At 38.1% G+C, this 26,503-nt stretch overlaps 1 protein-coding gene across 1 annotated transcript in view; it reads left to right on the forward strand.

The window, feature by feature from the left end:
- Window positions 1–26,503, forward strand: part of LPCAT1 (lysophosphatidylcholine acyltransferase 1) — a gene marked incomplete at its 3' end in the record, with an annotated part of 54,352 nt that overhangs the window by 24,749 nt on the left and 3,100 nt on the right. Inside the window, exons 8-13 of the mRNA XM_084260290.1 lie at window positions 850–904; window positions 3,378–3,460; window positions 14,546–14,671; window positions 21,069–21,222; window positions 22,052–22,150; window positions 25,297–25,435. Coding sequence (XP_084116416.1) covers window positions 850–904; window positions 3,378–3,460; window positions 14,546–14,671; window positions 21,069–21,222; window positions 22,052–22,150; window positions 25,297–25,435 — 656 coding nt within the window. The remainder of the gene's footprint in view (window positions 1–849; window positions 905–3,377; window positions 3,461–14,545; window positions 14,672–21,068; window positions 21,223–22,051; window positions 22,151–25,296; window positions 25,436–26,503) is intronic.

A 26,503-nucleotide genomic window follows, 5' to 3' on the forward strand; every position in this document is an offset into this window, starting at 1 on the left:
AGAGATAAGCTTACCTTTAACTGACAGGGGATTTTTAATGCTGCTGTTCAAGGACCTAGAAACTAGACTTTCACACTTCCTGTGTGATGTAAACTTCCAAGTCAAGTTCCACTGTTGTTCTTGCTCCTTGTATTTGCTTTAACATGTAGGAAAGAAGGAAAATAAACATGTTGAAGCCCTGAAGGAGTCTATAGCAAAACGAGTAGGGTATTGCTGCGCTCCATCTACCTAAGAGGATTTTGACTAGGCCTCCCCTCACAATGATTGAGTGCTGTAACCAACTTGATACCATGTAAAATGTGGCTACTAACGCTGCTCCCTAATTTAGGTTTACTAAATCCTTTCCTGGATTTGAATCTTACTGCTTTCTAAGGTCAAGTTGATCACAGTATCTTGTGTCTTAGTCTACTAAAACGCATGTAATGCGTTTCATTAACAGACTTCTGAAGTATAATGAACTTTGATTCCTAACCAAGGTAATGATAAAATCTTAGTGGTTATAATTAATCTTGCCAGCTCTAAGCTGAATACAGCATTTTCCTGAAACAGACTTATTCCTTCTGTACACACTATGCATACCTCATCTCTTACTGTATGTATGAGTACCTGTATATTATATTACCTGCTTTGGGGTATCTTTTAACATACAAATTCAGTGTAAATTACTTTTGTTCTACCTTACAGGATGTAATTTATAGAAGTACTCTTAAAGACCTTTTCTGTTAATTATTTATATCATCATACCTACAAGTAGGAATGTTACTTGAAGACTTTGGAGCATAATGTGCTACTGTTTCACTACATATAACTTTTTTTTTCCTCTATCCTTTTCCTTCCCCCCCCTTTTAGGTTAGAAATTCTGTGGCTTACTTTGTGTCAGTTTCACAATTCTGTGGAAATTGAGGTCAGTAAAAACACCATCCCAGTGTCTTCTGAGCAGTGTCAGAATACATAATGTTGTGCTTCTTTCTACAGTAAGAGTTCATATTCAAACTTTGTGTGTTAACACAGTCTGTAGAAACATGTTGAAATACAACTTCTACTTTAGACAAAAGGCTTTCATATCTGAAAACGTAGCCAGAAATGGAATAACAAAATACAGTTTTCAGCTTGGTTTAAGTATTTGCTTTGTTACTCATTTAAATCTGCCCAGGCAGATCTTGCATAAGGATAAGTTACAATTTTTGGTAGTCTTTTAAAAAAACCTGGAAAACCTACTGACTCTCTGAAGTACTCCATACTGAAGCAGAAGCTGGCAGAGGTGCAGAGCTGTTTGCAAGGCTGCTCCCAAGTACGAGGCAGAGTACTTGAGAGCTACTTGTTGGATCTGTTTTTGTGAGGAAGTACAACAGATTTAGGAACAAAGAAAAAAATTACTTGTTCTGTGTTAAAAGTCATGTTTTTCTCCTGATGTCCAGAGTTTGTTGGCTTTTATTCCTGCTTGGTTCCATCAGCACAGGGTTACTGGCAAATACTAACCAGCCTCAAGACCAGCTTTACTGCTGGAGATGTGCAGCAAAACAACACAACTTTAGTGTATTTTTGATTAGATGAAAGCTAGTGAGGACTGACAGCCAGCAATCAGGATCCATAGTTTGAGTGTCTGAGGTTCTTTGCATATAATGTATGTTCTGGCATACCATGTGTGTCATACAGCATGTATATTGAGAAGCAAGAATCTATGTGGATTTTAGAATAGGTTACTATAAATATTGGCATCATCCATCCTGTACTTGTTACTGGAGTGCAAGTAGTCTTGAGAAGAAGAAAGGACACATGATGATCTGCACAAGTAGTTTGTGTTTTGGCTCATGTCAGTTTGTTTTGCTGGCCTGTCAGCTTCAGTGTTCAGACATCATCAGTCTGCAGCAGCTGGGAGTTTTTCTCTTTGTTTTGTTAGTGGTGCTGAAATGATTTTGCTATTTCTGTCCAGTTAGGCACAGACATGTAGAAATCACCTCGTATTCAAACTTGTCCTGTGTTTGGATGATTGACTTGTTAGTGATTTGCAGCTCAAATGGATTGAGACTTGGAAGCTGAAGGAGCAATCTTTCCGCCTCTGTTAACTTTGCAGTCATTGTCCTTTGGTATTTTGGGCTTGCAAACCTAGAAGACAGGAGTTGTGTGTTTTCAGTTGCAGTGGTGCCTATTGGGAAAACTGTAGCAAACCTCAAAATAGATGAATTCTACGAAGCAGTTGGACAAGCATCTAGTGGCAGCATTTTGGGTACTGCTGATCATACCACTGTGTCGTTCCGAAAATACAGCTCACTTGGTAGTTATTGAGAAGTAATTTCCTAGATGATAAATGTTGTATTTATTCCCCCAGTTGTTGTTTTTTACGGACTAGTGTGAAATCTCTGGGTTGTAATACCCATTTTGTAGTACCCACAGTTAATGACATGAAACATAACTAAGCCTATTACAACTTTGATTTCTACATCAGAAGATTTCCACAGGATTATGAATGCTTAGTTCAATTAGTGCTTAACTTACCTCATTGTGTTGCACTACTAAGGTAACTGTCAGTCTGGTAATGAGCAGGGGTGGGAATCAGTGTGATCCTTTCTTGTTTCTTCTACCTAAAAAGTTAGTTACTTGGCAGAAATAGGATGTTTTGAGCATTTTGTAGGTGAGACCGGCTGTATCTTGGGTTTTACATCAGTGAACTCTTAAAAGTAGCCAAAAGCTGGAAGGACTTCTAATACAGGCCATCCCATTCTGAAAGCTGCCTTTCCTACTGCAAGTCTCCAGTAGTTCTGGTTTAGTTTCCCCTTTCAGCCTCAATTGTGATCATCTGCATTTATTTAGATTTTTTTTCTTTCAGTTGAGTACTGCAACTAGTGCACAACTTGATGGAGAAGGAGATGAAATGAAGGAGAATTTTTTTTTTTTATAAAACTCCAACAGAAGCCTTCTGATGAACACATGAAGCAGTCATATATAACTTCAGAATGTACAGGGGAAAAATTTAATACCTGATGTCATGAGAATTTGAGTTCTTAATATTTAAGCTACCAAACAATGTTTACTTCCTTATTTGGAAAGAGCTGAACAATACAGGATGTAAGACAACAGTTTGAAAAAAGAAATGCTTAAAGTTTTAAATTTTTAAATTCCTGGTTCCACCTCTGAAAGAAAGATAAAACTCTGCTTGTGTTCTATGGGATACGAAAGGAACAGAGTCACTGTTTATATTCATTTCTAGAAGTATCAGGCATCCTTAAGCATTTAAGAGTTCAAATTTAATTTTTTTATAGGTTTTTTGTTAACAAAATTTTAATTGCAACAAACTATACATTTTTCACCATAGTGGCATAATAAAGATTGTTTAAAATGTTAAATATTCTTGGTATAATTCAGTTCTCTCTATGCAGTTTCTTCCAGTGTATATTCCTTCAGAAGAAGAAAGAAAAAACCCAGTGTTATATGCCAATAACGTCAGGCACGTAATGGCAGAGTAAGTATGTTGTAATCTGGAATAAAAATAGATGTGTGATTTTAATTTTAGGATCAAGAAAATGTCATGAAATCAAGCCAGTGTCATTGTCTGCTTGCAAAGAAGCTTGTAGTCTGCAGTCATGTATACAAAACCTTATATAGCTGTTGCTTCCTTCTCTAAGGAGGCCAGGCAGCCACAAATACAGCAGGAGCTGTAGGAGTTTTTGTTGGTGGGTTTTTTTTTAACATGTCTTCATATAACAAGCCAGTTCTGCTTGCTGCTGTGACTATCTTGTCTTTTGGGAAGAAAGGTATAGTTGAATTTTATGAAAATTAATGTAACTGAATTTTGTGCTATTGAGTTGCTTTTTAAGCCATGACTTCTTCAATTAGTTTAAGAATAGTTTTGTGTGTTCATTGTTAGTCTGTGGTTATTTCAAATAATAAAGCATGGTAAGGCTGCTTCTGTTGGAAATCCAGCACTGGTACAATGCAAACTAATTGAAGCTGAATGTTAATGTGATGACGCTGAACAGCACTTGTCTGTGGTGTATAATAAAGCCAACACTGAGTATGAAGACTTCCATTCTCTTCTCTTGTGTTTCTAATTAACATCTCTTCCTTCATTCTTCATACTTTCAGTGAATCTTCTGTTAGTCAGTAGATGCTCTGTGATCATTAATAACTCTTGAAGTATTTATGAATCTTTCTAATCATAACTGAAAACTTGTGAAATCCTGATTTCCTTTGTGTAACTTCTCTTCTGGTTCTAAATCAGTGATTTCAACCAAAAGCAAGTTTCTAGATGGTAACTGGTAATTCTTCTGTGGTTTATAAGCAGAACCCAGCTCTGAGTTTCTTTAAGTATGTTGGGCCTATAATATAATAGATCAACACTCAATCCATTACATGAAAGGACGTTTCTCACCAAAAGAAAAAAACAAAAGGATCTGTGAATCAGCCTGTCTTAGAGTTGCAGTGGCCTCAAAGGCTTTCGTAGCTAATTTAAGACAGTCAGCTGGCACTACATAAGTGTTGTCCTCAGGGTAGAAGACCATGTTATTAAGCCTTCATTCTGAACTCTACTCCAATCAGATGATAGGGATTATGTGGTATAGGGAGAAATTTAGAAACCCTGTAGAAGTTTGCAACCACTGACATGTTGAAAGCCTTTTCTTCTATGTGTGTCTAGGAAGAGACGTGATTTTCCTTGTCCTTTTGTTTCTCCCTTTCACTTTTGCAGAATGAGGCATTTTGGGTAACATGTGGGATGCAGGTCTAAGAAGAAGAGTGTCAGAATTGGGGACAGCAAATACAGCTGGCTTTGAGATTAACAAGGGGTGTAAATGTGGTGATGTACGAGGAGATTAAATGTGTCTGGATATAGAAGTTCTTGAAGTTAAAATGCAGATGGATACTGTGGGTTACTGTAAACCATTTAAAATAACATCAATGTAGCAAAAATGGGTTTACTTCTGACCATTTCAAGGTCCTTAATTCTAGTGGAAGTTCTCCAGAGTCTGCCAGTGTGTTCTGGAGCTGTAGCAGTTCTAAGTCTAGCACTTCTGGTGGTATTTGGTGCTGGCATTACACTCTGCAGTGCTGAGTAATGACAGTATTACTGCTTCATCTGGATTGAAGTCCTCCTCTTGAAGACTGAGTCAGTTATAGTGTGCCATTTTGGTACCTAGAGGTCACTTTGGGTTCAGTTTAAATAAGTGTCTGTTTTCCCCTTCCTTCCCATCATACTTTTCTGGAAGACGAGTCTAATCCTGTGGGATATTTTATAGCAGCAGAAGTGGCAGTCCCAGATAAAATGTGTTTGTGAGTTTAGAACCAGAAAAAACAGGTTTTACTCTGGCAAAACCTTGTGTCTTGCCCCTGATATCAAGAGTAGCTGATAGAACTTGCCAAGTGCAACAATAGATGTATTTCCATTCCTGAAATCTGTTTGCCTTCATCATGATCTTATTTTATGAATAGCTTCTGTTAAGTGTTGAAAAAAGGACTTGACAGGATATCTGGTTCTTATGCTGCGTCTGCTACCCTATGGGGAACTTTTTGTTTTGCCTTATTTGTTTAGCTGCTTTGTGGGCATCACAGACGTGATTGATAGATTCTGTTCACTTATGTATGGTTGAATATTTGGCGGAGTGGTTTCATCCAGAAGTTTGCTTCCTTAGGATATCAGTTTCTTGTCAGATGGATGATTTTACTTGCCAGAACAGTGAAATCAAAGTGAACCTGGCTTTTTGACACTTTGTTTCAGGTCAGAAACTTCAAGCATAACTGTTCTGTGCTTCAGATTCCTCTGGCTGCCATACCAATGACAAAGGAAATGTCATTTTTTAACTGCTGTAGCAGTCTATGAGTATTTATTATATTCCAACTCATCCAGGATGACAGGGACTGTGTACTTGTGAAGATGCATTCAAGTGTTAACCCACCATTTGTATTGTTCATTTTTGCTGCTGCCAAATACCATCCCTTTGAGCATGAACACACTAGTGTGGTGGGGTTTTTTCATGGACCAGGAAGATGATCATACTATACGAAATCATCTCATTGGCGTCAACATTGTGACCAGACATTACTCAGTCTGGATTACTATTCTGCAAGCACCCTTTCCTGCTGCTTTTCAGGACATCATTCCACAAGCTTTTTTTTCTAAAGGAAACTTGGATTATGTTTTTTATTAATTCAAGTGTAATACGAGCTGACCCGTTGATGGTGTTACGGTATTTGTGCACTGCTCCGTCCAAATTCCACAAGAATCCAGGTGATACACTTCCATTTAATTAACAAACACTGTTATGGTAGTAAATAAATTTAAGGCTCACACCTTATATAGACTTTTCAGTTGCACCTATGACTGTTTGCTTCCTGCAGTGCTAACTTGTGATACCTTTACTTGCAGGCCCTCATTAGGAGGTGAGCAGTGGTTGATCGCTTACAGCATCTATGAAAAGTCTGGGGGTTTTCTAAAAGGGTGTCTTAATCTCACTTATAATTACCAGTATTTTAATGTCTCTGATAGTCAACATTTTTTTTTAACTCACTGACTCAATAGCGTTGTGCCAAAAACTAGAATCATGTGTAGTCATGTTACAGCCACTCATCTCACTGCTTCTTCTGTTTGGGGGATTATCTGTGTAATCAGAGCTGGAATTACTCATGCAGGATAGCCACTGCTGCTTAATAGTTAGTCCGTTCTTGTCTTCCTTTGCATCGTTTTCTTATTCTGCACAAAAGGTATGTGCAGATTTCTTTGCTGTGTAAAGTATGGCATGCTACTTACTCCCTATCAATATGCTTTGCATTTGATTTTCTCAACCTATTTTGTTGGAGTGAGCCTGTCTTGTTAGGTCTTTCTGCTATCCTGACTGCCGTTCTGTTTGGTCCATGTCGTTGTTCTCCACAAGGTGGTATTGGAAGGTGTGTTTATGGTCACTTTCAAATCAGTGAAAAATGTTGAGTGCTTTTAAATATGGCAACAGTTCATGCAGGTTCTCTTTTTAAAATAAATGTGGTAAAGTCTTGAGTTTCAATACACTTCACATGTCTATTACTCCAATACAGTTCTGAAAACACCAAGCTAGTAAGTCGTGATGTGGATAAATGTTGTATTGGCTTATTTCTGTATTACTTACAATTGCAAGCTCATCATTTTGGTCTTCATGTCTGTGGGCTATTACCACCTTACATCATCAGCGGTCAACCTGGATTACTTTGATCCTTTAATTTACCACTTTCAGCACTTACTGCTTTTTCTATATATTTTCTGGTTGAGTGTCAAGCGTCCTGGCTTACATTACTTTTTTTTTTTTTAATATATTCAAAGCATTAACTGATGACTTAATGGACTATGGTAGTGGTGTAAAATTGTCACAGTGTGTAGACTTGGGGCTTTGATCGTAGCTCCTCTGGAATTACTGATCATCTGACCTTGCTATCACAAGTATTTCTAACTAAAAATTCTTAGTGATAAGGGATACATCTCTCTCACCGATAAAGCATTGGAAAGTATTTAATTTTATTTGTAACAAGTGTCATCTTAATGATTTTGTATTGTAAAGTATTTATTGTATATGACAGCATTTTTACCTGGTGATTTTACTATCCTCAGCTAGTAATAAGTTATGTCACAGGTATTTTTTTCTTACTCATTAAAAAACAGTCTTATGCTTCTTAGCTCTGTCATTGCAACTTCCTCTCTGTTTTTACCTTTCCATGTTGTTTTTATGTATCACAGCTCCTAATTTCCTGATACCCATGTAAAGTTTGTTTTGTGGTTTGCAACTTCCTCCCCCACAAAAAAGCCAGACAAAACCCCCCCAACAAACAGTACTTGTTTCTTCAGTGTGACATTTTAGCCTTTTGCCTGTTAAATAGATTCTTGAACACCTAATATTCATTAGCATTTACTTCTGGAAGACATCTGATATTTGGAAAGTACTCAAAGTACTGTTTTAGGATATAGAAGTATAGAAGTGCTGCTTTAAAGAAAAAGTAGGCAACTCTTCTGTTCCCACTTTGCAAAGTAGAATTTGTTAGTTCATTACCTTACTACCATTAGGGCTTAAATATTTTTAAAAGGGAGTAGGTCAGCATCTCAGCTTCTAGTGCAGTATTCATTCTGTACACAGATAAGCCCATGGTACTGTAGGCAGCTAATTGTGAATACCTGCAGGCTTTTTGTGAAAGTCTACAGTAGCCTCACCCACAACTACAGATGTAAGCTGCTGAAGTAATTATCTACAGACCTGACGGACACTTAATAGTATATAAATTCAATTTGTTTTGCTTTAGCTTTTCTTTTACAGACACTGTATTCGAACTAGGAAAGAATGTGGTTTAGGTGGGTACAATTTGTGGGGAAAAAAGTGAGTTAAAATATTGCAAGTTTGTTTTTACATGTACAGTGGATGTGTAAGACTGGAACCTGATGGGAATTGGACACCTTTGCCCCTTTGTCTTTCAAAACTATAAGCATCTTAAAACTGAAGTTCTGTCAGCATTCTCTATCTAAGCATTTTGGTTTTCTGATCACCGTGGTGGTAGAACTCAGCATTATAAGTTACACACATGACACTAACCAGCAGGTTTGAAGCTTCTCTTGTGGTGAGCCCGGAAAGGAAGACTTCCTGTAGAAATATCAAAATGTCATAATCTGGTTTGTGTTTTTCTAGTAACTTTATTTTTCTCCTCTACTTATGCAAACATTTGAAGACATGATTTTATATTTAGAGTAGATGCTCGAATCAATTAAAGTGCAGAATGTTCAACATGGAGCTTGAAAACATCTGTCTTCCTTCTGTTTTCTCTGTCAAGTCCTTGCTAGGATCACTTTCCCCTTGTTGGAGCACATCATGCTGTTAAAGCAGTAACTCTTACCAGCTTGACACATGAGGATTATGCTTTCTTTTTTGAGGAATGAATCCTTTTTTTTCAGCATGCTGGTGAAGGCAAAAGATACTGCAGGTAGTCTTCTCTGTGTGTTTCACATTTTATCATCATCTACCTAGTCAAAATCAGATATGCTTTTCTGGCAGGCTTTGACAGCATCAGAATGTGATCTCTGCCTCTGTGTGTGATACAGTAATGCTAGTTGCTGAAGAACAGCCTTTAGGGTGTGTGTTCAATAGCTGAGTGATCTCTCTCGTAGCTATTCATTGTATTTTCAGTGGCCAGTTAGATTTAACTTTGGAAAAACTGCTGTGGTCTGTGCCTGAGCTGTCTGAAGTTTTGTGTGTGACACTGCAGCAGCACTGGTTGGATGCTCAGCGCTCAACTTCGAAATTTGAGACTCTTTGGTTTTATTAAAAGCTGGAGTTAACAAGCATCCATTTGTATAGGTTTCAGGCCATGCACAAAAATCAAGATGTTGTTGATTTATGTGAATGCTGTATAGCAAATTCAGTTGCTGTATTACAGTTAACCCTGTTCAGCTTCTTGCTAAGTTTGTTTTATTTTTAATGATTTTAAGTTAGGAAATAAAGAAGAGTTTAAGTTACTTTGGAATAGTCTGGTTTGAACTAGGGTTTTGAATGCTGACAAGACCTGTTTCATTTTTCACCCTTTGAAGACTTGTGGTGTACAGGTATACAAGCTCTTACCCAGACCAAAAATTGCAAGACACATTTTTGTTAACAAAAGGGATAAATGCAGCTGTTAGAGGCTTCTTTTTTGGTCTAAAAATTAAACCATCACGAAATAATAAATTCTTGATATGGACCCCAGGCACACAACTGGCCCTTCGTTTTCTTGGAGAATGTCACACAGTAGGAATAGTCCAAGAAGAAAAAAGGAGTTATCTACCCTGGCCTTCCCAAACTAAATAGGTAAAAACTCTTCAGCTTGGGGACAAAAAAGAAAGGGAGAACAAATGAAAGAAAAGGGAAAAAAGTAGAGGGCTGTTTTGAATGTCAGTAAAATGATGAGTGTTCTGGCAACGTCTAGTAAGGCATGTCTGTTACTTTCCAGAAGAAACAGAAAGCACTCAACAGTAGATTAGCTAAAGGTAAGTGGAAGTATGCCTTAAAATATGTACAAAACTGTGGCATTTGCTGCCACATGCAGAATATTATTTTATTAGAGGTGAGATATACTGTAAAAATAAATCTAGTCTATCAAAGACTCTAAACCGCAGTGGTACAAATAGCTTCTTGTTCAGGAAGTTCCTATACAGAGGACTACTAGAAGCTGGATTATTTGTCCACCATATTTTGTATATCTTTTACTGAAATGCCTGATAATAAAGTAAAACACTGTCCTTCTAATGTCTTCAGCACCCTGTAGAGATTATAGCCAATTTAAAGGTGGGGATTTTTGAGCAGCCTGTGGAATATCTTCTAGATTAGTTCACAGTTCTGCTTATTAACAATATAAAACATATTGGAAATGTTTTTGTTGAAGTGCAGATTCAAAATGTCACAGTATTGCCTGTATTATTTTCTCTCACTTTCCATAATATTGCAGCAGTCACAGTCTGTTTTATGCTCAGAATTTTGTATGTGTATGAAATGAGGAATGTTGGTAATTTATTTTTATATTGTGACTGCACAAGTGTTAGACGAAAGGAGCTGTTTGGTGTGAGAAGTCAGGATGTAACAAGTACAACTGTTGCATGTAACAGATTGGATTCGAAGGAAAGCTTTGGGGGGGGGTTGTTTTGGTCTTTTTTTTTTTTAAGGTGCTTGCTGACTTTGGAATTTCATGATATCATGAAAGGAAAATAGCCAGCATTTCAGAGAAGGTAGGGAGAGAGGAAGTCCCAAGGTAGGTCGAGTCAGACACACACATTTGGCCATATAAAATCGCTGAACAATAAAAAGGCCAGGCTCAGGTTAACTGGCTGTGAGAGCAGAAATGTAAGAGAAAGAGGAAAAAAAAAATGCTTGTAAGTGAAGATATGGGAAAAGCTGTTATACTCCTCACTTATTAAAAACCTTGGGTTGTACTTGCGATTTGTATCTCAAATTGAAATGATATTTTTTTTTCCCCTAACACTTGAATTAGAGGAATATTGCCCTGGAGATGAGTTGGAATAGTTTGGTAACTGGTTCTGTAGGAAATCCTCTGAGTTGCAGTTGTACCCAGGCTATAGTGAACTCTAGTGTGCCAGCCTCTATTCAAAGAAATGGAAAAGTTCACAAGTCTTCAGGCATAAAATAAACTTCATATGTTCCCCAGCTTCAGTTTCTTCAATATTTTGAGCTGAACTCAAGGTCCTTTTGTGTTTCATTGCTAGGCTTATGCAGCTGTGATTTATCTTCTGAACTCAAGAGCCCCTTGAACTCTAATTTATTTGGCCTTGGTTGATCCTATGACTGAATTTTACTGTGAGAAAAATTTTTCTTCCCCTTCCTTCTGTTCATCCGTTTCAGTTCATTTTGCTTTTTTGCAACTCTGAAGACTGGAAAATTGCCAACAGGTGGTGAAGGGAAGGTGCTTTTATCCTTCTCAATACTGTTCTGTGTATGTGTTGACACTGGGCATCCACTCAGGCATTAATTATACTGGGAACTTTCCTATACTGATAGCACTATAACTCTGGCCTAAATATGGACCCTTCTGTAAGGGGGGCACACAGCTATAAGATGGTGCAGTCTGTATTTTCCTCTTACGGTTTGGGTACATATGTGATGATCTCTGCTTCTGTTTGGATTTTATTCTGTAGCATAAGTTTGGTTTTGATTGGTGGTTGGGGTTTTTCTGAGGCCGTTTGGAGACCACGGTTCAGAAGTTACTTAAGTCTGGCATTGGTTCTGGGATGGCAGTTGGGCTTCTACCATTCCAGGCTGTGTTGCCTGATATGTCTTAGTCATACATCTTTTGAAAAGTTTCTGGCTTTTGTCTTTAACAAGCTACTGTTTCTTGCTTTGCCTGGCCACCTTACAGTTATGTTTTAACTGTTTTCTCTGTTTTCCTTAAGATAACTTTTTTTAAACAAAAGGAATCTTTTCTATTTGCCATCTTCAGTCAGTTGCTGAGTCAGACTGGATTATTTATTTTTTTGGTCCTTGAATATAGGAAGTTCCACCTGCACATGAGGAGGAACTTCTTTACTGTGAGGATGACAGAGCCATGGCATATGCTGCCCAGAGAGATTGTGAAGTCTCCTTCTCTGGAGATACTCCAAACCTGGCTGGATGCTGTCCTTCGCAGCCTGCTCTAGGTGATCCTGCTCTGGCAGGGGAGTTGGTCTAGATGATCTCTAGAGGTCCCTTCCAATCTCTGCTGTTCTGTGATTCTGCAATCTTTAAGTGCCCTCTTACTTCTGATTCCCTAAGATATGGTGTGTGGTTTTGTACCACAAATAAACACTTTACCCTTCCAATTTCTTGTAACTTTTTAACCACCTTCTCTTTTCTGTGTTGCCCTTCAGCTGATTGTCCCGAAGTTCCTGTATTTCTGTTGTGTGCTACACCTACTGTTGCCATTTAGATCTGATTAAATTTGGTGTAATTTGCCTGGCTGGACAAGATGTTTGATTATTGCCATGTTCTTTTATGTGAGTTCCCCTGGATAGCGCTGCTTAAAGTGGGTCCTTGCTGTCTTAGGAGTTCAGCTAATTTGCTGACAGGGAAGTTTATAAGGATGCTCTAGTGTGCACACAGTACAAAAGAAGGGGAATAGGAAGTAATCTAAACTGCCAGGGTAGACTCTTCTCCTTTCACTCTACCCCTTTTTCTTCTTCCAAAGAAAATTGATTTAGTATTGTACAATACCAGTGACTTCATATTGTGTGGTACAACCTTATATTGAATGCCATGTAATAGAAGTATCAACAAGATCCACAATACCTGATGTCTGAGTCACTGGGAAGTAGGAAATGGATTTAAATCCCCGCAGTGCGGGGGGAGTTTCTCATCTGGATTTTAGACAACATCCACTTCTGTGTTAACCATAAGTCTTTGGGATGAAGTACAGTATCAGAAGAACCTCTTGTCCACTCCATTGAGGTGCTAATTTGCAAATACTACTAGGACACTCTTCATAGGGGGAATAGTGTGAACAGGAACAGATTGCTTAGGATCACTGATATGAGGCAATGTAGCCTTCAACTGGCTGCAGAATCTTAAGGTGCCTTTTCCAGGCATCTGTGTCTTTTTGGTTTAGTTGGCTTTTTCCTTTTGTTCCTTCCTTTTTGTAGTTTCTTCTTGCAAGGGGGAGGCTGTTCATTCAAAATCATGGCACTCTTTATGTCATTGATTTATTTGTAAGAAGCTTATATACGAACATCTTCAACATATTTGGTACTTTTGAGGTTGAATATCTATTAGTGAGGTGTTCTTTCTGAACACTTCTTTCTTACTTAGCCTTAGAAGAGAGAAGCCCTGATCCAGTAGCTTTAATGTTAAGTGCATGTCTTACTAATATATTAGAATTCCTGAAGTTTTGACAGTTAATTGGTGGATGAAAGAGAACTGGCCTATGCTATTTACAATGGCATTCAAAGGCCTTGTAAGGACATTCTAGGCAAGGGGCTACTTAACAGAAGCTAAGTGGTTATTGCATGAGAGGTAACTGCCATGACAGATCAAACTGTAATAAAGCATAGAATTTAATGCAGAGTTTCCATCAATGCCAGAAAGGCTGTGGCATGCCTCAGTGTTTTGTATCAATCTGGGCGTTATTGTGTTTAACACCATAGACAAAAGAGGTGGTTCCTAGTAAGGTAGAAGAGCCTGTAGACTAAAAGAATGAAAAGTCAAGAGAAAAACATTGTGAAGGTTTCATTACACTAGAAAAAGCTGCACGAAGGAGAGAACCTTCCATACTGGTGTGAGTGAAATCCAGTATAACGGGAAACATGGCAGACAAGTAACTCATATGGAACAGTTTCTGCTTTCTAAAGTGCTCCTTCTGTTTGTACACTGAATTCTTAAACGCCTCTTCCAAAGCAAAATGTCTTGTCTCTCAACTTCAGCACAGCAAATGCAATGTGACTACAATATAAGGCTTTCCCTAAATAAGCTTTTTGGTGTTGCTATTACTACAGAAGTAAAGTGAGAATCAGTACTTAATTCTTTGGCATATAAAAACTTCTTAAAGCTTTTTTTTTTAGTATCTTTTGTGTCATACACTTAACAATAGCTTGTGCTTGCTTAGAATTTAACTTTACTTGCTTTTATACTTTTATGTTCTAGCCATTCTTTATAGAGAAATGTTGCCTGTAGTATAATTTTAATACTTAATATTACCTAAGGTGCTAATCTGCTCAGGTGATTGTTGATAACGTTAGTGTAATAATAATGTGAATATTCAACTTTATTAGTAAATAAACTTGTATTTTTACTCTAATAATTTTGAGACTCTTCTGTGAAAATGTCAAAAATTTGAAGGTCTATGCACTGCATCTTTTTTTTGGTTGTGTTCTTTTATTTTTTTCATGTACTTGTCAAAATCGTGTTCTGCAATGGATAGAGTTCCATATTTCATTTGTCGTGTGTGAACTTCCTTTTATGAGCTCTTTCATAGCTGTTTAGAATAGAGGACATAGTTGTTACAGGATTTCTTGCTATGAAAAAAAGTGATGATTCTGCTCAGTTTTCTTAGATTGTCTTGCTTACTTTGTTGTTTGTTTTTTTGTTTTTTCAAGGGCATTGGGAGTTTCAGTGACAGACTATACATTTGAAGACTGTCAACTAGCTTTGGCTGAAGGACAACTTCGTCTGCCTTCAGACACATGTCTTCTAGAGTTTGCAAAGCTTGTGAGAAGCCTTGGGTGAGCATATATAATATTTATATGTAAGGTACATCTTTTTATATATCTGTGTTTATATAATTCTACCTTCATGTAACAATATTGCATTTATAAACATGTATGGAATGTTGTCTCCTTATGGTCAGGGAATCACTAGTATAAAATTAACAAATACTGTTCTCCACTTGCAAGCAGCACCCCTAGATCCTAAAGATTACACTGTATAAATCATATTTTCACAGTATAATAAGAGAGCAGAGCATGTCTGAAGGGTTCATTGCTGAAAAAAAAACCTAGAAGACACCACCTGAAGAGGGTCAGGAGTACTGTGGGATTCCTAATATTTGATACAGTTAAGAGTCAATTGCCTTTTCAAGTGACATCTATGAAGGGAGAAGAGTGCTGCCAGAGCAGTCTTACAACTCGATTAATGTTCAAATAGTAAGGGCAGAAAGGTCACACTTTCCCAGGAAGCACAAAGAAGTGGTTGATCTTTTGAGTAGGTTACTGCTGGATGGACATGGTAACGAAACTGTAGCTCAGTCTATGCAGTGTAGCACCTCTCTTCTCATAGTGTCAGTTCCCTCTGATTTTGCCTTTCAGAAAATCTTCAGCAAATGGGGGGAATCACATAAACCAAATAGCAGAACTTGTTGCTTCTGTTTTCCAGTTTTTTCCCTGTTTCTCCTAATATCATACTAAACAACCACAAACTAAACTTACAGCCTCATCAGATTAACAGCTTTAATATACAAACACCCTTTTCAATTTTGTCTCCTCACCTGAAAGAATAGGGTATAGGTTCATGTTTCCATTCTGTACGTTATTTCCTTTTGCTAGTTTTTCTTTCATCTTCCAGTTTGTGTATACAAATGGGGGAAAAAAACCCAAAACCAACAGAAAACTGTTGGAGAACAAGGAATGTAGGACAGAATACATAATGCATTCAGATGACAAGCATATATTAATTCATTGTCGCGACCTGCATCTGAAAAGACTTCCAGTAGAATAGGACAAACTTCTATGGGGAAAATAAATACACTTGATTTGTTCCAAAGGTTCTGAATTTGCAGTACTAAGGAAAAAAGCAAACAAAAAAAAAACAACCCCACAAACAATCCAAAGAACCACCCACGTCTCTTATTATGCAGTTGATAATCCTGGGATTCAGTTTAATCCTCTTGTTAAATTGTCTGGCTTCTGTCTGCTCAATTTAAAGCTGTTCTTTCAAATTATGCTTTTCTGGGGTTTTGTTTTGGCGTCTAAAGCAATCATGGGCATTTGTGTATAAGGTGTCCCCAAGCGCAGGAGTTCTCCATCAGGTTTGAGCAGTTGTACACTAGTGAAATATTATCCTGTCCTGATTTGGATGTGTGCCAGTAAGAAGGCTATTATGATGGTATTTTTCTGGCACAATTGGATGAAGATTATAATACGGCTTCAGCTCTAATGTACCTTTGATGGCGATGCAGTCATTTTGCTGTTTATTGAAAGGTTTTGAGGCCAGGGAGGCATTATGATCATCCAGTCACATCCCTAAATAACCAGAACATTAAATTTTATCCAAGGGATTTTGTACCCAGTCTTAATACTTGATTTTGAAAAATAACATACCTTCAAGGTAACGTGCAATTTTAAATGCAAAATTCTTACAGTAATGCGATTCCAGACTTGTGTTTGGTTTAGATTCTTCAGTATCAAGTTATACCTCTGCTGGCTGCACTGGAAGTGTTATTTCTATTCACATTGTGTATCTACAAGATTCATTAGCATTGTCTGTAAAATATGCCTGGTCTGTGCTCAGCTGGATGTGATCCCATCCAGAAGCTGTGCAGCCACAGCAGTGAGTTGTCGTGCTTCATCTAATGAGCTTGGGCTCTGTTAACACAGCTGTACAGCTGCCAGGTCACAGCTGGCTGAAACTCAGCTGACTCACCCTGAACTCTATGGTAAAATGATTGCCATATCAATGAGATCAATTGATCATAGTCTCGTCTTTTCAAATTCTTTGTTCACTAGTCCTCAAGCAGTCATGCTGCTTATGAGCCTGATAATCTCTCACCAATGGGTTGATTACTAAGATATTTGCAGGCTTTTAGTGTAGTTTTCATACGTTGTAAATACTCTGCTTCGTTTGATGATTTCTTCCACAATTAAGTACCCCAATGTTTAAAGTGATTTTCTTTTTGTACTTTGATTCGACCGCCATGCTCTAGATACTGAGGCTTATTTGGATTTTGGATTTGGGCCTTATTAAAGACCTCTTTTGGATGCCTTCTTTAGAAAATGTTAATACAGTGTAATTAAGTGTCATCTTCATCTTTTTGAGATGATTTAGGGTAGTTGCCTACAAGGAGATCCTTAAGTTCTGAATTGAATTGATTTGTTCCTATTGTCTCACACTTCTGTTCATTCTAATCCCTGCATTCACTTTGCCAGTAATCTAGAAGGACCTTCTCGCTTTAACTATCATTCCCCTTTCTTACAGACCCATGGATTTTAGGCAATCAGTAGCTCCTTCTACAATTCCCAGTTTTAAGTAAAATGGTTAAGCGCTGATACTTCTATAAGGTGGCATATTTTATCTTTCAATATGATAGTTTGCTTTCACTCTGTGCATGAAAAAACAGTAAGTATAGAAAGTACAGCAAGAGCATAATACTATGTATCATGGTGTATGTGTATTTTACTGTTGGCATACCTGTGGCACAAAACCCTTTGGTTTGCCAAGTTCTTGATCTTGTGTACGCATTTAGTTTAGAAACTCAGGTTTCACTGAGGACAGCATGGCTTTGCTGACTATGCCCAGTTGTTTAATAAGGTATGGTATGCACTGTATCATCATTTTCAGGTTAGATCTCAGAAAAAGTCCCCTGCTCTTGCCTTCTAAACTCTTTGGCTTTCTCAGTAGGATCACTCTTACTAATTTTTAACAGTGGACAGCAACTTATTTTGGATTCTTTTTTGGGTCTTTAACTATCTCCTTTGCTTTCCTGAACCTGAGCATTATTGATTTCTTGTGCCCATGCGATGGGTACTAGTGATATCTGTCCTGGAAGAAGGTACTACAAGGTTTTAGCAAGCCTGTAAGGTTTACTTCCTCACATACTCCCCAGTCCTGGTGAAATTCACTGCTAGTAAACTTCTTGTGTTGAATCAAATCTGCTGTCTCTTAAAAACTGTAGTTTTTTGGTAAAAAGGACTTAAATTGAACAGCAGTTCCATTTTTAGCCACTACTCCCCAATATTCCCTCATGCAGTTGGCTATGAGGATTGTACTAGACAATGCTCCTATAGGCTTGTAACATCCGCCAGGAGGAGATCATAACCTCTTAGGCCTGATGCCTGTCTGTTCTTGCTCAATAGCCTTTACCATCCTGACTACAGTGCAAACTTCTGCTGTCCATGTGTGCTTGAAATGGTGGTCCGGAGTGTAGGTAGAGCTCTGCATCCCCCAAAGTAATAACCCCTCACAGCCAGCTAACAGTGCTGTGACTTCAGAGTGTTCAGTGATCATCTGTAGCAAGAAACACTGTTCATCTGCATTCATGAGAAAAGCAATGCTGTCCGTTACAGGAAGTGATCAAAGATCATACTTAACATAGCAAATACCAACCACGATAACCCCTACCTCCTGGATCAAGGTGGGGTGTGCCAGAGTATTTGGAAGGTCAGTTTTGCAGCTGTTCAGCCTCACTATTATGACAAGAAGTTGCGCAGGAGTACATCAGCAGGCATAAAACTGAATGTATTGTGCTTTTCTGGCTTGGGGCATGTTTCTCTGAACTTGCAGTTTAGAGTAGATAGCTACAAGTTCCAGCTGTTCTTATGCAACTTCCAGCTCTGTAAGACACTAGAAGCTTTTTGGCAGGTTCCCAACATGCAAGAAGGGCATTTGTTTCCAAATAGTCAAATACCTCCTTAAAGCTAGTTTTTGCTGTAAGACACACTGCTTGATTAAAAACAATGGTAATTATGCTGAAAATATCTTACCTTTGAGGATCTAGTTTTCCTTGTAAAGTCGGCTGTTGAAGGATTTAATGTTCAGAGCTGTTAATCTTGAAAAATGCCCTTTCTATCTTCAGGGACTCAGAAATGGCTTTTTGTTCTCTTCAATGCACACTGTCTGAAAAATGAAGGAAAACAACACAACAGCAAATAATGTTATATATTGTAAAGCCCAGATCCTGCACGGCAGCCATTAGGCAAACACACATAATTTCTTGAGCAGAGTCAGCCACTGGTAGCTTTCTAGCTTTTATAGCCTCTGTTGGGATAAAAGTCTCAATTTTAAAGGAAATGAGACATTCAAGCCATTTTCCACTGGCTCAGAACCAGTTGTGGAATTTGGAACACTTGGCTTCAAAAGACTTCAGCATTGTAGGTCATGGTCATCCACACATCAGTTAATTTCTGATTCTGGAAGGACTTAGAAGGAGGTGAGCCCACCTTAGATTACCAGAAGTATGATGCAGTCCTACTCAAGATGAAGCAATGTTTGCCTCACTGATCCACGTACTCTTTTTGAGTCTGATTTACATCTCCTCCTGTATTTACAAAACCCAAACCACAAGATGTCTGTAAGATTTGTGGTGAACTGTGCTACTTCCCATGCAAGCCTTTACACTTTATAGGTTTTTGGACTTCATTGATTGGTGAAGAGATCTCGCAAGTCTTGAATACTGCTGGCCAAATGAATACTCTCACAGTTCTAGAAGGTGGATTTTGAATGAATTCATTGCAAATCAGATCTCTCTGATTTAAAGACCGATGTTAGGCTGTGTATTCTGTGTCAGTGATGGCTTATCTTAATGGGAGGATTTGGATGCCAGATGTCCTTCATCCTACAGTAAAAATCAATTTTGGCTACTAGAGTGGGGACGTATTATCTGTGGACGCTTCTTGTAAGTAATCCTGCATGTGAGAATCCGAGTTGTGTGTGTATTTCAAATCCTCCACAGATTCCTATGTCCTTGTTCCTGCTCCTTTTCTACTTGATTGCGGAAAAGTAGAGCTTGCAGAGAAGTGTTTCACTGCTCCTTTTATATGTCTCAGACCAAACTTTAAGATAGGTGCTTTAATAGCAGGACAGAGAATGTGATTGTTCTGTAGGGACCGTGGGTCTCTGGAAGAATTCCTGTATGTTGAGGTCTTATAATTCATAAACACAGGGCTTGCTGTTGTTTACTTAGTACATTTTTGGGAAGTCAGTTTGGGTAATGGCAGATAGTACAGTAGTTGTTTTTTTATGTAAAAATTTAAGATGGGTTATTTCATCAAGCAATCAAGGTTTGGAGCTGACAGATAAGAGCATTTCTGATAGGAAGATTATCTTTTTTTTCAGAAGCTCCTGAGAATGCTGGTCTTAAGTATTTTATTTGTTCTTGTCACTGAGAGGAAGCTGCTGAGGAGTCCCAGCTGCAGTCGGGGAACAATTCTGGTGTGAGCTTGGGAGTTCTGCAAATAACTGTTTTAGCTTGTTTGCAGCAGCAAACAGCGTAATAGACAACTGCAGAATATTGTTGAATACTTCACTGTCGTCTTTTGTCTTCAGACTGCCCACATTATCCTAAATCAGTTCAGAGGAAATCTGCTTATCAAGATTTGGTTGATGTTGTATTAGAATTGTGGAATTTGCTTTTCCCCTCACACCTCCAGCACCATTTATTATATTTCTGCTAAGACTTATTTTTGTGAAGCAAACCCAGGAAATTTCACTCAGCAGAAAAGAAAGGAGCTCACCATGCAGTAGATGCCTGTATAAATAGAAAGCTGTGGATTCCTCAGTCAAAACCTGGTTTTGTAGTTAGGACTGGGGGAATTCCTGTAACTGTACTAACTGCTCTAACTTTGGGTCACCTCTTAATGGTGTCCATCTCCAAACTGAATGTGAAGAATGAGGACTGACAAACAGGATTAAGGGTATAATCGCCGTTATGTAATCCCTGGCTGCTTCTAGGCGAGATGCAGGGTCTTTCCTGTTCAGTGACACTAGTAAATTTGGAATCCTAATTGGTTTATGTTACTGTCCTACAATACAGCCATATTCAAGTGACCTCAATCCCACTGAGTTCTTCATGCCTGGTATTTTTTATTAGCTAGTTCTAGGCTGTGCTGCTTGTTCGTGGTGAACTGCTTACGTACGTGGCTTATAGTCGAGGGGGAATAAAGGACACAAGTTTATGACCAGCGGCTCCTAAGCCCTTGCAGTAATTTCTAATACAGTTCAGGAACTCTAATTGGAGCCTTAAAATTACAAGAATGCAATATTTTATAATAAAGCGGCTCAGTACTTCCAGTTCCAGAAGTTGTAGTGTTTCAGATCATTATCATCAATTGCTTCATTTGATATTTTGAAATTTGCATTGTTAAAACTGGATTTATTTTTAAAATGTTTAAAAAATAATATGCTTTCTAGCCTGAAGCCAGAAACTCTTGAAGATGATCTTGATAAATACGCTGCAAGTGCCATGAAAATGGAAAAAGAAAAGGTTGATCTTAAAGAATTTTCAGCATACTTGGAATTTCCAGTTTCTGACACGTTAGAAAATATGTTTGCACTTTTTGATGAGGTAAGAAAGATCATGTGTAAAAAAAAAAAAAAAAAAAAAAATTGTACTGCTTCTGGTAAATTCTACTTCAGCCTAATTCTGTTGTAGTTCAATTCATTGAGGTCTGATTTGAACCAACGCTAAAGTGCTTATGAGCACTTCACAATCTTGGCCCGCTGCAATTCCCTTCCAGCAAGGTAAAGATACCTGTTGTACTAAAGCAAGGATTCACTCAGGTAGAAGTTAAAAGGAGTCTCAGTTGGACAAAACCAATTTTCTGTCTAGATGCAAAATACAAAGATGATGAAAGATGGGTTCAGGCTAAACCTCTACTGTGGCTTTGTGGAACTGAATGCAAAGCTATTAACTGATGCTTTACTGGCCTTGTAAATTAAGGGCCTGCTCTGCTAGGATGCCTGAAACCTGAAGGACCTAGGAATGTGGGGAAATGACTGTTGTCTCATATGAGGTGCTGTTTGGACCAGGAGATGGTTCTGACCATACTGTTCTAGTCTAGACCACAGACAAGGCGGCTTAAATTTGGCTACCTTGCCCTGTAATGCAGATGACTTACCATAAAAATCTTAACCATGCAAGTGAAGGGTGACAACAGCAGCACTGTCTTCCAAGAAACTGAATTCCAACTTCTGACTCAGCTCTGAAAAGGGCCTGCAAGGCTCTGCTGACACAAGTTCTTGCCCTGAACTAATTCCATTTCAGTGAGATTTTTTATTTTTGCAGTGACATCTGTAACTAATGATCTTTCTGAATATCCTGCATCTTTAGCAAGTGCTAGTTGTGTATGAAGGTTCTCAGTTTCCGTATTTTGTGGTGATGTTTTCCTTTACAGAATGAAGATGGCATCATTGACATTCGGGAATTTGTCATTGCTCTGTCAGTTGTCTGTAAGCCATCCAAAACTCTGGAAACAATTCATTTGGCATTTCAGGTAAGCAGTATTTTCTTCCACTGTAGAGTTTACTTTAAAAAAAAAAATTAATACTGTCATTAGTCTTAACAGAAGTATGTTTCACATGCTCTTTTAATACTTAATTACATTTTAAAGTAACATTAATGGAAAGTTAGATTAAAAGATCATGATTAGACGGAATGCACTGCAGGTTTGTCATGTAAAACTATGTAAGCTTGCAGTTAGAAATGGTTCTTTTTGGAACTCTGGTAGAACCTTTGTCAGCGCATTGAGCCTCAGACCTGAGATGTGTGTCGATTCCTATGAGTTGCTTACTACTTTTACAATGTTTCAATCAAATATTAATTTTCAAGTTAATGAAATATTTTAAAACTTTTCCTATGCATTGGAGATTAATTTTTTTACCCTCTCTTATCTTCTTGATAATATTTTCTCCCTTTTAATCCTACCATGTTTCTGTGTTGGTCCTGCAGTCTCTGCTCAGGCTTCATGCTTCCCAGAAGTGTTCCTGATTTCTTTCTAGCTTCAGTGGTTTGTAGCATCAGTATAGATGATTAATGCAGGCTTTTGGGGAAAGTCACAGCAGCAGTAATTAATGTTTGCTATTCCAGCGGGCTTGTCTGACAATGGGATTCATTATTTTTTAATCAGTTTCTTTATGTGTGTTGGGATAGCAATATTACTTTGCTGCATCCTACATCGTCTTTTCCCTTTGCTTCAAACTGGTCTTCAGTGTTATTGAAACTGAAAAGTGCCAGCTCTTGATGGTGAACTCGCCACTGGTGAATGAATGGAGTTGGAAGCATTCAGTTGCATACTATGAATAGTTGTTTTCAGGTTCTTCAGCATACTGTATTACTAAGAGGCTCCTGTGAGTGTTCAGTGTTCGTATCTGTCATTACTTTACCCTTTGGCCAGCATGAAACAAATTTGACAGAATTAAAAAATATTTAATTCCTACAAATATTGGGGGTAATATGTCTCTAACAGCTGCTGTTACAGCTGCTTCTAAGGGAAAAGCAGAAAGGCCTCTGCCCTTAATTATTTTACTATGTAGATCATGGCACAGAGGAATGCTCAGGTGCTGTTTGGTCAGGTCTGTGTCTTCATACTAAAATGACCAATCTAAAAGTAAACTTGAAGGTGGCTTTTGGAGCAGTATTTCAGTGAAATTATCTGTCATTATCTGCAATGTACTCTTACCATTTTAGAGGAAGAAAAGCTCAGGTTAGGCATTTACTTTCCTTTTGGAAGCATCTGACTCTTAATGGAACTGTTTCCTAAAAAAGAATATGAAAAAGCTCTTGTTGATTGTTTGCTCCATTCTTCAACTCATAATACATAATTTGGATTCCCTGGGTTAGTTGCAAAATATTAAGTTAACCGTAGAACTGAAGGGGAAGCACTTAGTAAGGGGAAGCAGGTATGGCTCACTTCACCCTGCTAGTGATGACTAGAAGAGTTAATTTCCCCAGCTCAAGACTTCTTTTTGTTCATAGTATTATAGAAAAAAAGGGAAGAGAACTCTTAATCCTCCCACCCCACATTTGTGTGCAGTAAGATGTTCACACAGTTTACTGGGAGCCACTGAAGGATCTAGTCAGTTTGTGAATGTGTGACTTTGAACAATTGCAGTCCTCTGCCATGTGCTACTTTTTGCAAGACACCTTTTCATTTTTATTTTCAGGGATAAAATGCACGTTTCACATAGCTGAGCAAGTTTTCAAAGTGAAAGCGTTTAGTATGTGGTTGAAGAAATTGAAAACTAGGAATTACTGAACCACCAGAGCATTAAAGCAGTGAGCAATTAAAAGAGAAGGGGGATTTATGGCCATCAAATCTAAGAGCAGCACTCCAGCATAAGTGCTATGCATCCTTCCCTCCTAATTGCTAAGGAAACGAGAGGATGGTGTAAGTCTCACCAATATAATGCTCGTGAGCCTTACCACCTTCTGACTACTTGAACTGTGAAAATGTGCCAGGTTTTATTAAACAAGTATCTTGTCCTTGCCCCTACTCCTTCTGAAACAGCATGCAACTTAGGTGCTAGGGAGGAAAAGGCAAGATTCAAGGTTTAAGCCTGAATGTCATTTTTCATCGTGCTCCAGGGTTGGTTGGTTTGGGGGGTTTTTTATCCCGTTGATGTGTGCTGCCTCACGGCAGCAACTTCTGCTTGTGTGAAGAATACATCCTTGTGCCTGTTTTGTTCAACCTCATCAGTTCCCACCACCTCAGCGATGTGAAACTAAAAGGAAGTTTCCAAATTAGCATTCTTTTTGTACAGTTCAATATTTGCAGTGTTGTCACACTTGAGAATGACACCAGGGTGTTTTAAAAACTCTTCTGTCTCAATTTCTGTTGCCCAGGCACATTGAGTTATTTTAGAAAGCTTAATAAAGTTACATTTCTTACAGATGTTTTGAAACACTCAGGCCCTTTTTTTCAGGGGAAAGCACTACATGAGCACAAAGGTAGAATGAGACTATGAACAATTGGTTTTGGTTGTCAGACTAAAGTTAGTAGTAAAGCTAACTCAAGGAAACTTTGCTTCAGGACTTAAGAATATGCAAATTATTATTTTCTAGAATTCTGAGTAAGTATTTGTAGAAAATTATAGGCCCATCACTTTACTGGGGTAGGATTCTGCTGATGAATACAGTACCATTTGGGTGTAGGCCTTTTATGCAGAGTGGCTGTCAAATCATGTAAGTCTTGGTCAAAAGAATCCTGAGTTTTACATCTGATCAAGTGGAAATGGTTCAGACTGACCTGAATGTATCTCCTGATTCCATAGACTCTCTTAGAGGTTGGACACATATCTCAATGGACTAAAAATCATTCTTAGTTACGTATCTGCAAAACATACTAGTGTTAAACAGTCTTGTCTCTGAATATCACTGAAATGCCAGGGGTTAGGCATGTAAACATCAGCGTGTCTGAATATAGTAAGCATTCCTTTCCAAGTCTATGAAGATGAACTAATAATCAATGCTGCATTTTACCTAGACTGATCAGCAAACTGTAGTATGGGTGTCACATAAATCTGAGAGCAACTAGAATTTCCAATACCAAATCTTAATTTTGCATAACTACTTAGTGTGTTGCTGTTTACAGGAGTTAGCATTCAGCTTTGCAATGATTTGTCTTGTTCTCTTGATTCATAGCTGTACCAGTCAGAAAATGGAACTATAAAAGAAGAGGATTTAGGTCATATTCTGAAGACTGCAATGGGTGTGTCACAGATTAATGTCATGCATCTTTTTAGAGCTGTAGATGAAGAAGAAAAAGGAGAGATTACGTACGGTAAGTACTTTAAGTGGATATGGCTGTCACAAAACATCAGTTTAAGTGTCTGAAATCATGTTGGTAAACAAACTAGACATATTTCTATTAAGCTTTGCCTTGTTTTAGTTGACTTCTTGACTTGAACAATGATAAAAGCACTATACGTTTTAAACAAAAAAGTGAGTTTCACCTTCTAATGTTGAATGTCAGGTTTATGTCGTTTCACAGGTTTTTCCCTTCCACATTGTCAGGCAAAACCTAAGTTAGCTCTTTCAGTATATTCTGTTCCATGCTTCCATGTATGTTAATGTTTGGGGTTTTTTTAAATTACCTTAGCTCTGTCCTGTTGGTTTCTCTCTTGTATCTGTTCCCCATTATTTCTGCCCTCCCAGAATACAGCAGGATGTAAGATTTTCTACTTCCATAATAATCTCTCGGCCTGTTTGAAAATGTCCCAAGTGAGGGGGGTATTAACCAGGCTCCTCAATTTGTGGTCTGTGATGCAGAGATGAGAAAGTTGCATTTGAAATGTCTGAGATCTAGATGAATTCATTACGCTGGGGATTGAAGTACTTGTGTGCTAGGTCAGATTTCCATCTCTTTACACAGTAAGGTTCTAAATTTAGTTGCATCACTGAGGTATGAACTGAGTTCTTGGTAGCCAGGACACCATGTACCTTCGGTAGAAGTGCTTGTGTACCAGTGGTTTGCCTTCAGGATAATCAGTATGTACTTATTTTGTTAAAATCTTAGAAATTAAGACATCAGCGTTAGTAGATCACAATTTCTACACTAGTAATTACTATATTTCAATCATACAATATGTATGTAAAGTTCCCCCTGCCCCCATGACCAGCTTCAAAAATACTAGCACGGAATCTCAGCTGGTGAGCCTAGCAGAACTCCTGTTTTGACACGCTTCATTGTTTGAGGATAACCAGGTTTGAAGTGGTCTACAAGTGAACATTGTGTTTTAATATCCGTCTTAATACCTGCACTTTCCCCTTAGTGGTCATCACAAGAATTTCTGGACCACTAAGCCACAGCAGTGGCCACTGAAGTACTTAACTCTCATTTTCACTGTCT

The sequence above is a fragment of the Gallinula chloropus genome (genome assembly GCF_964237585.1).
Source record: "Gallinula chloropus genome assembly, chromosome: 2".
Lineage (NCBI taxonomy): Eukaryota > Metazoa > Chordata > Aves > Gruiformes > Rallidae > Gallinula > Gallinula chloropus.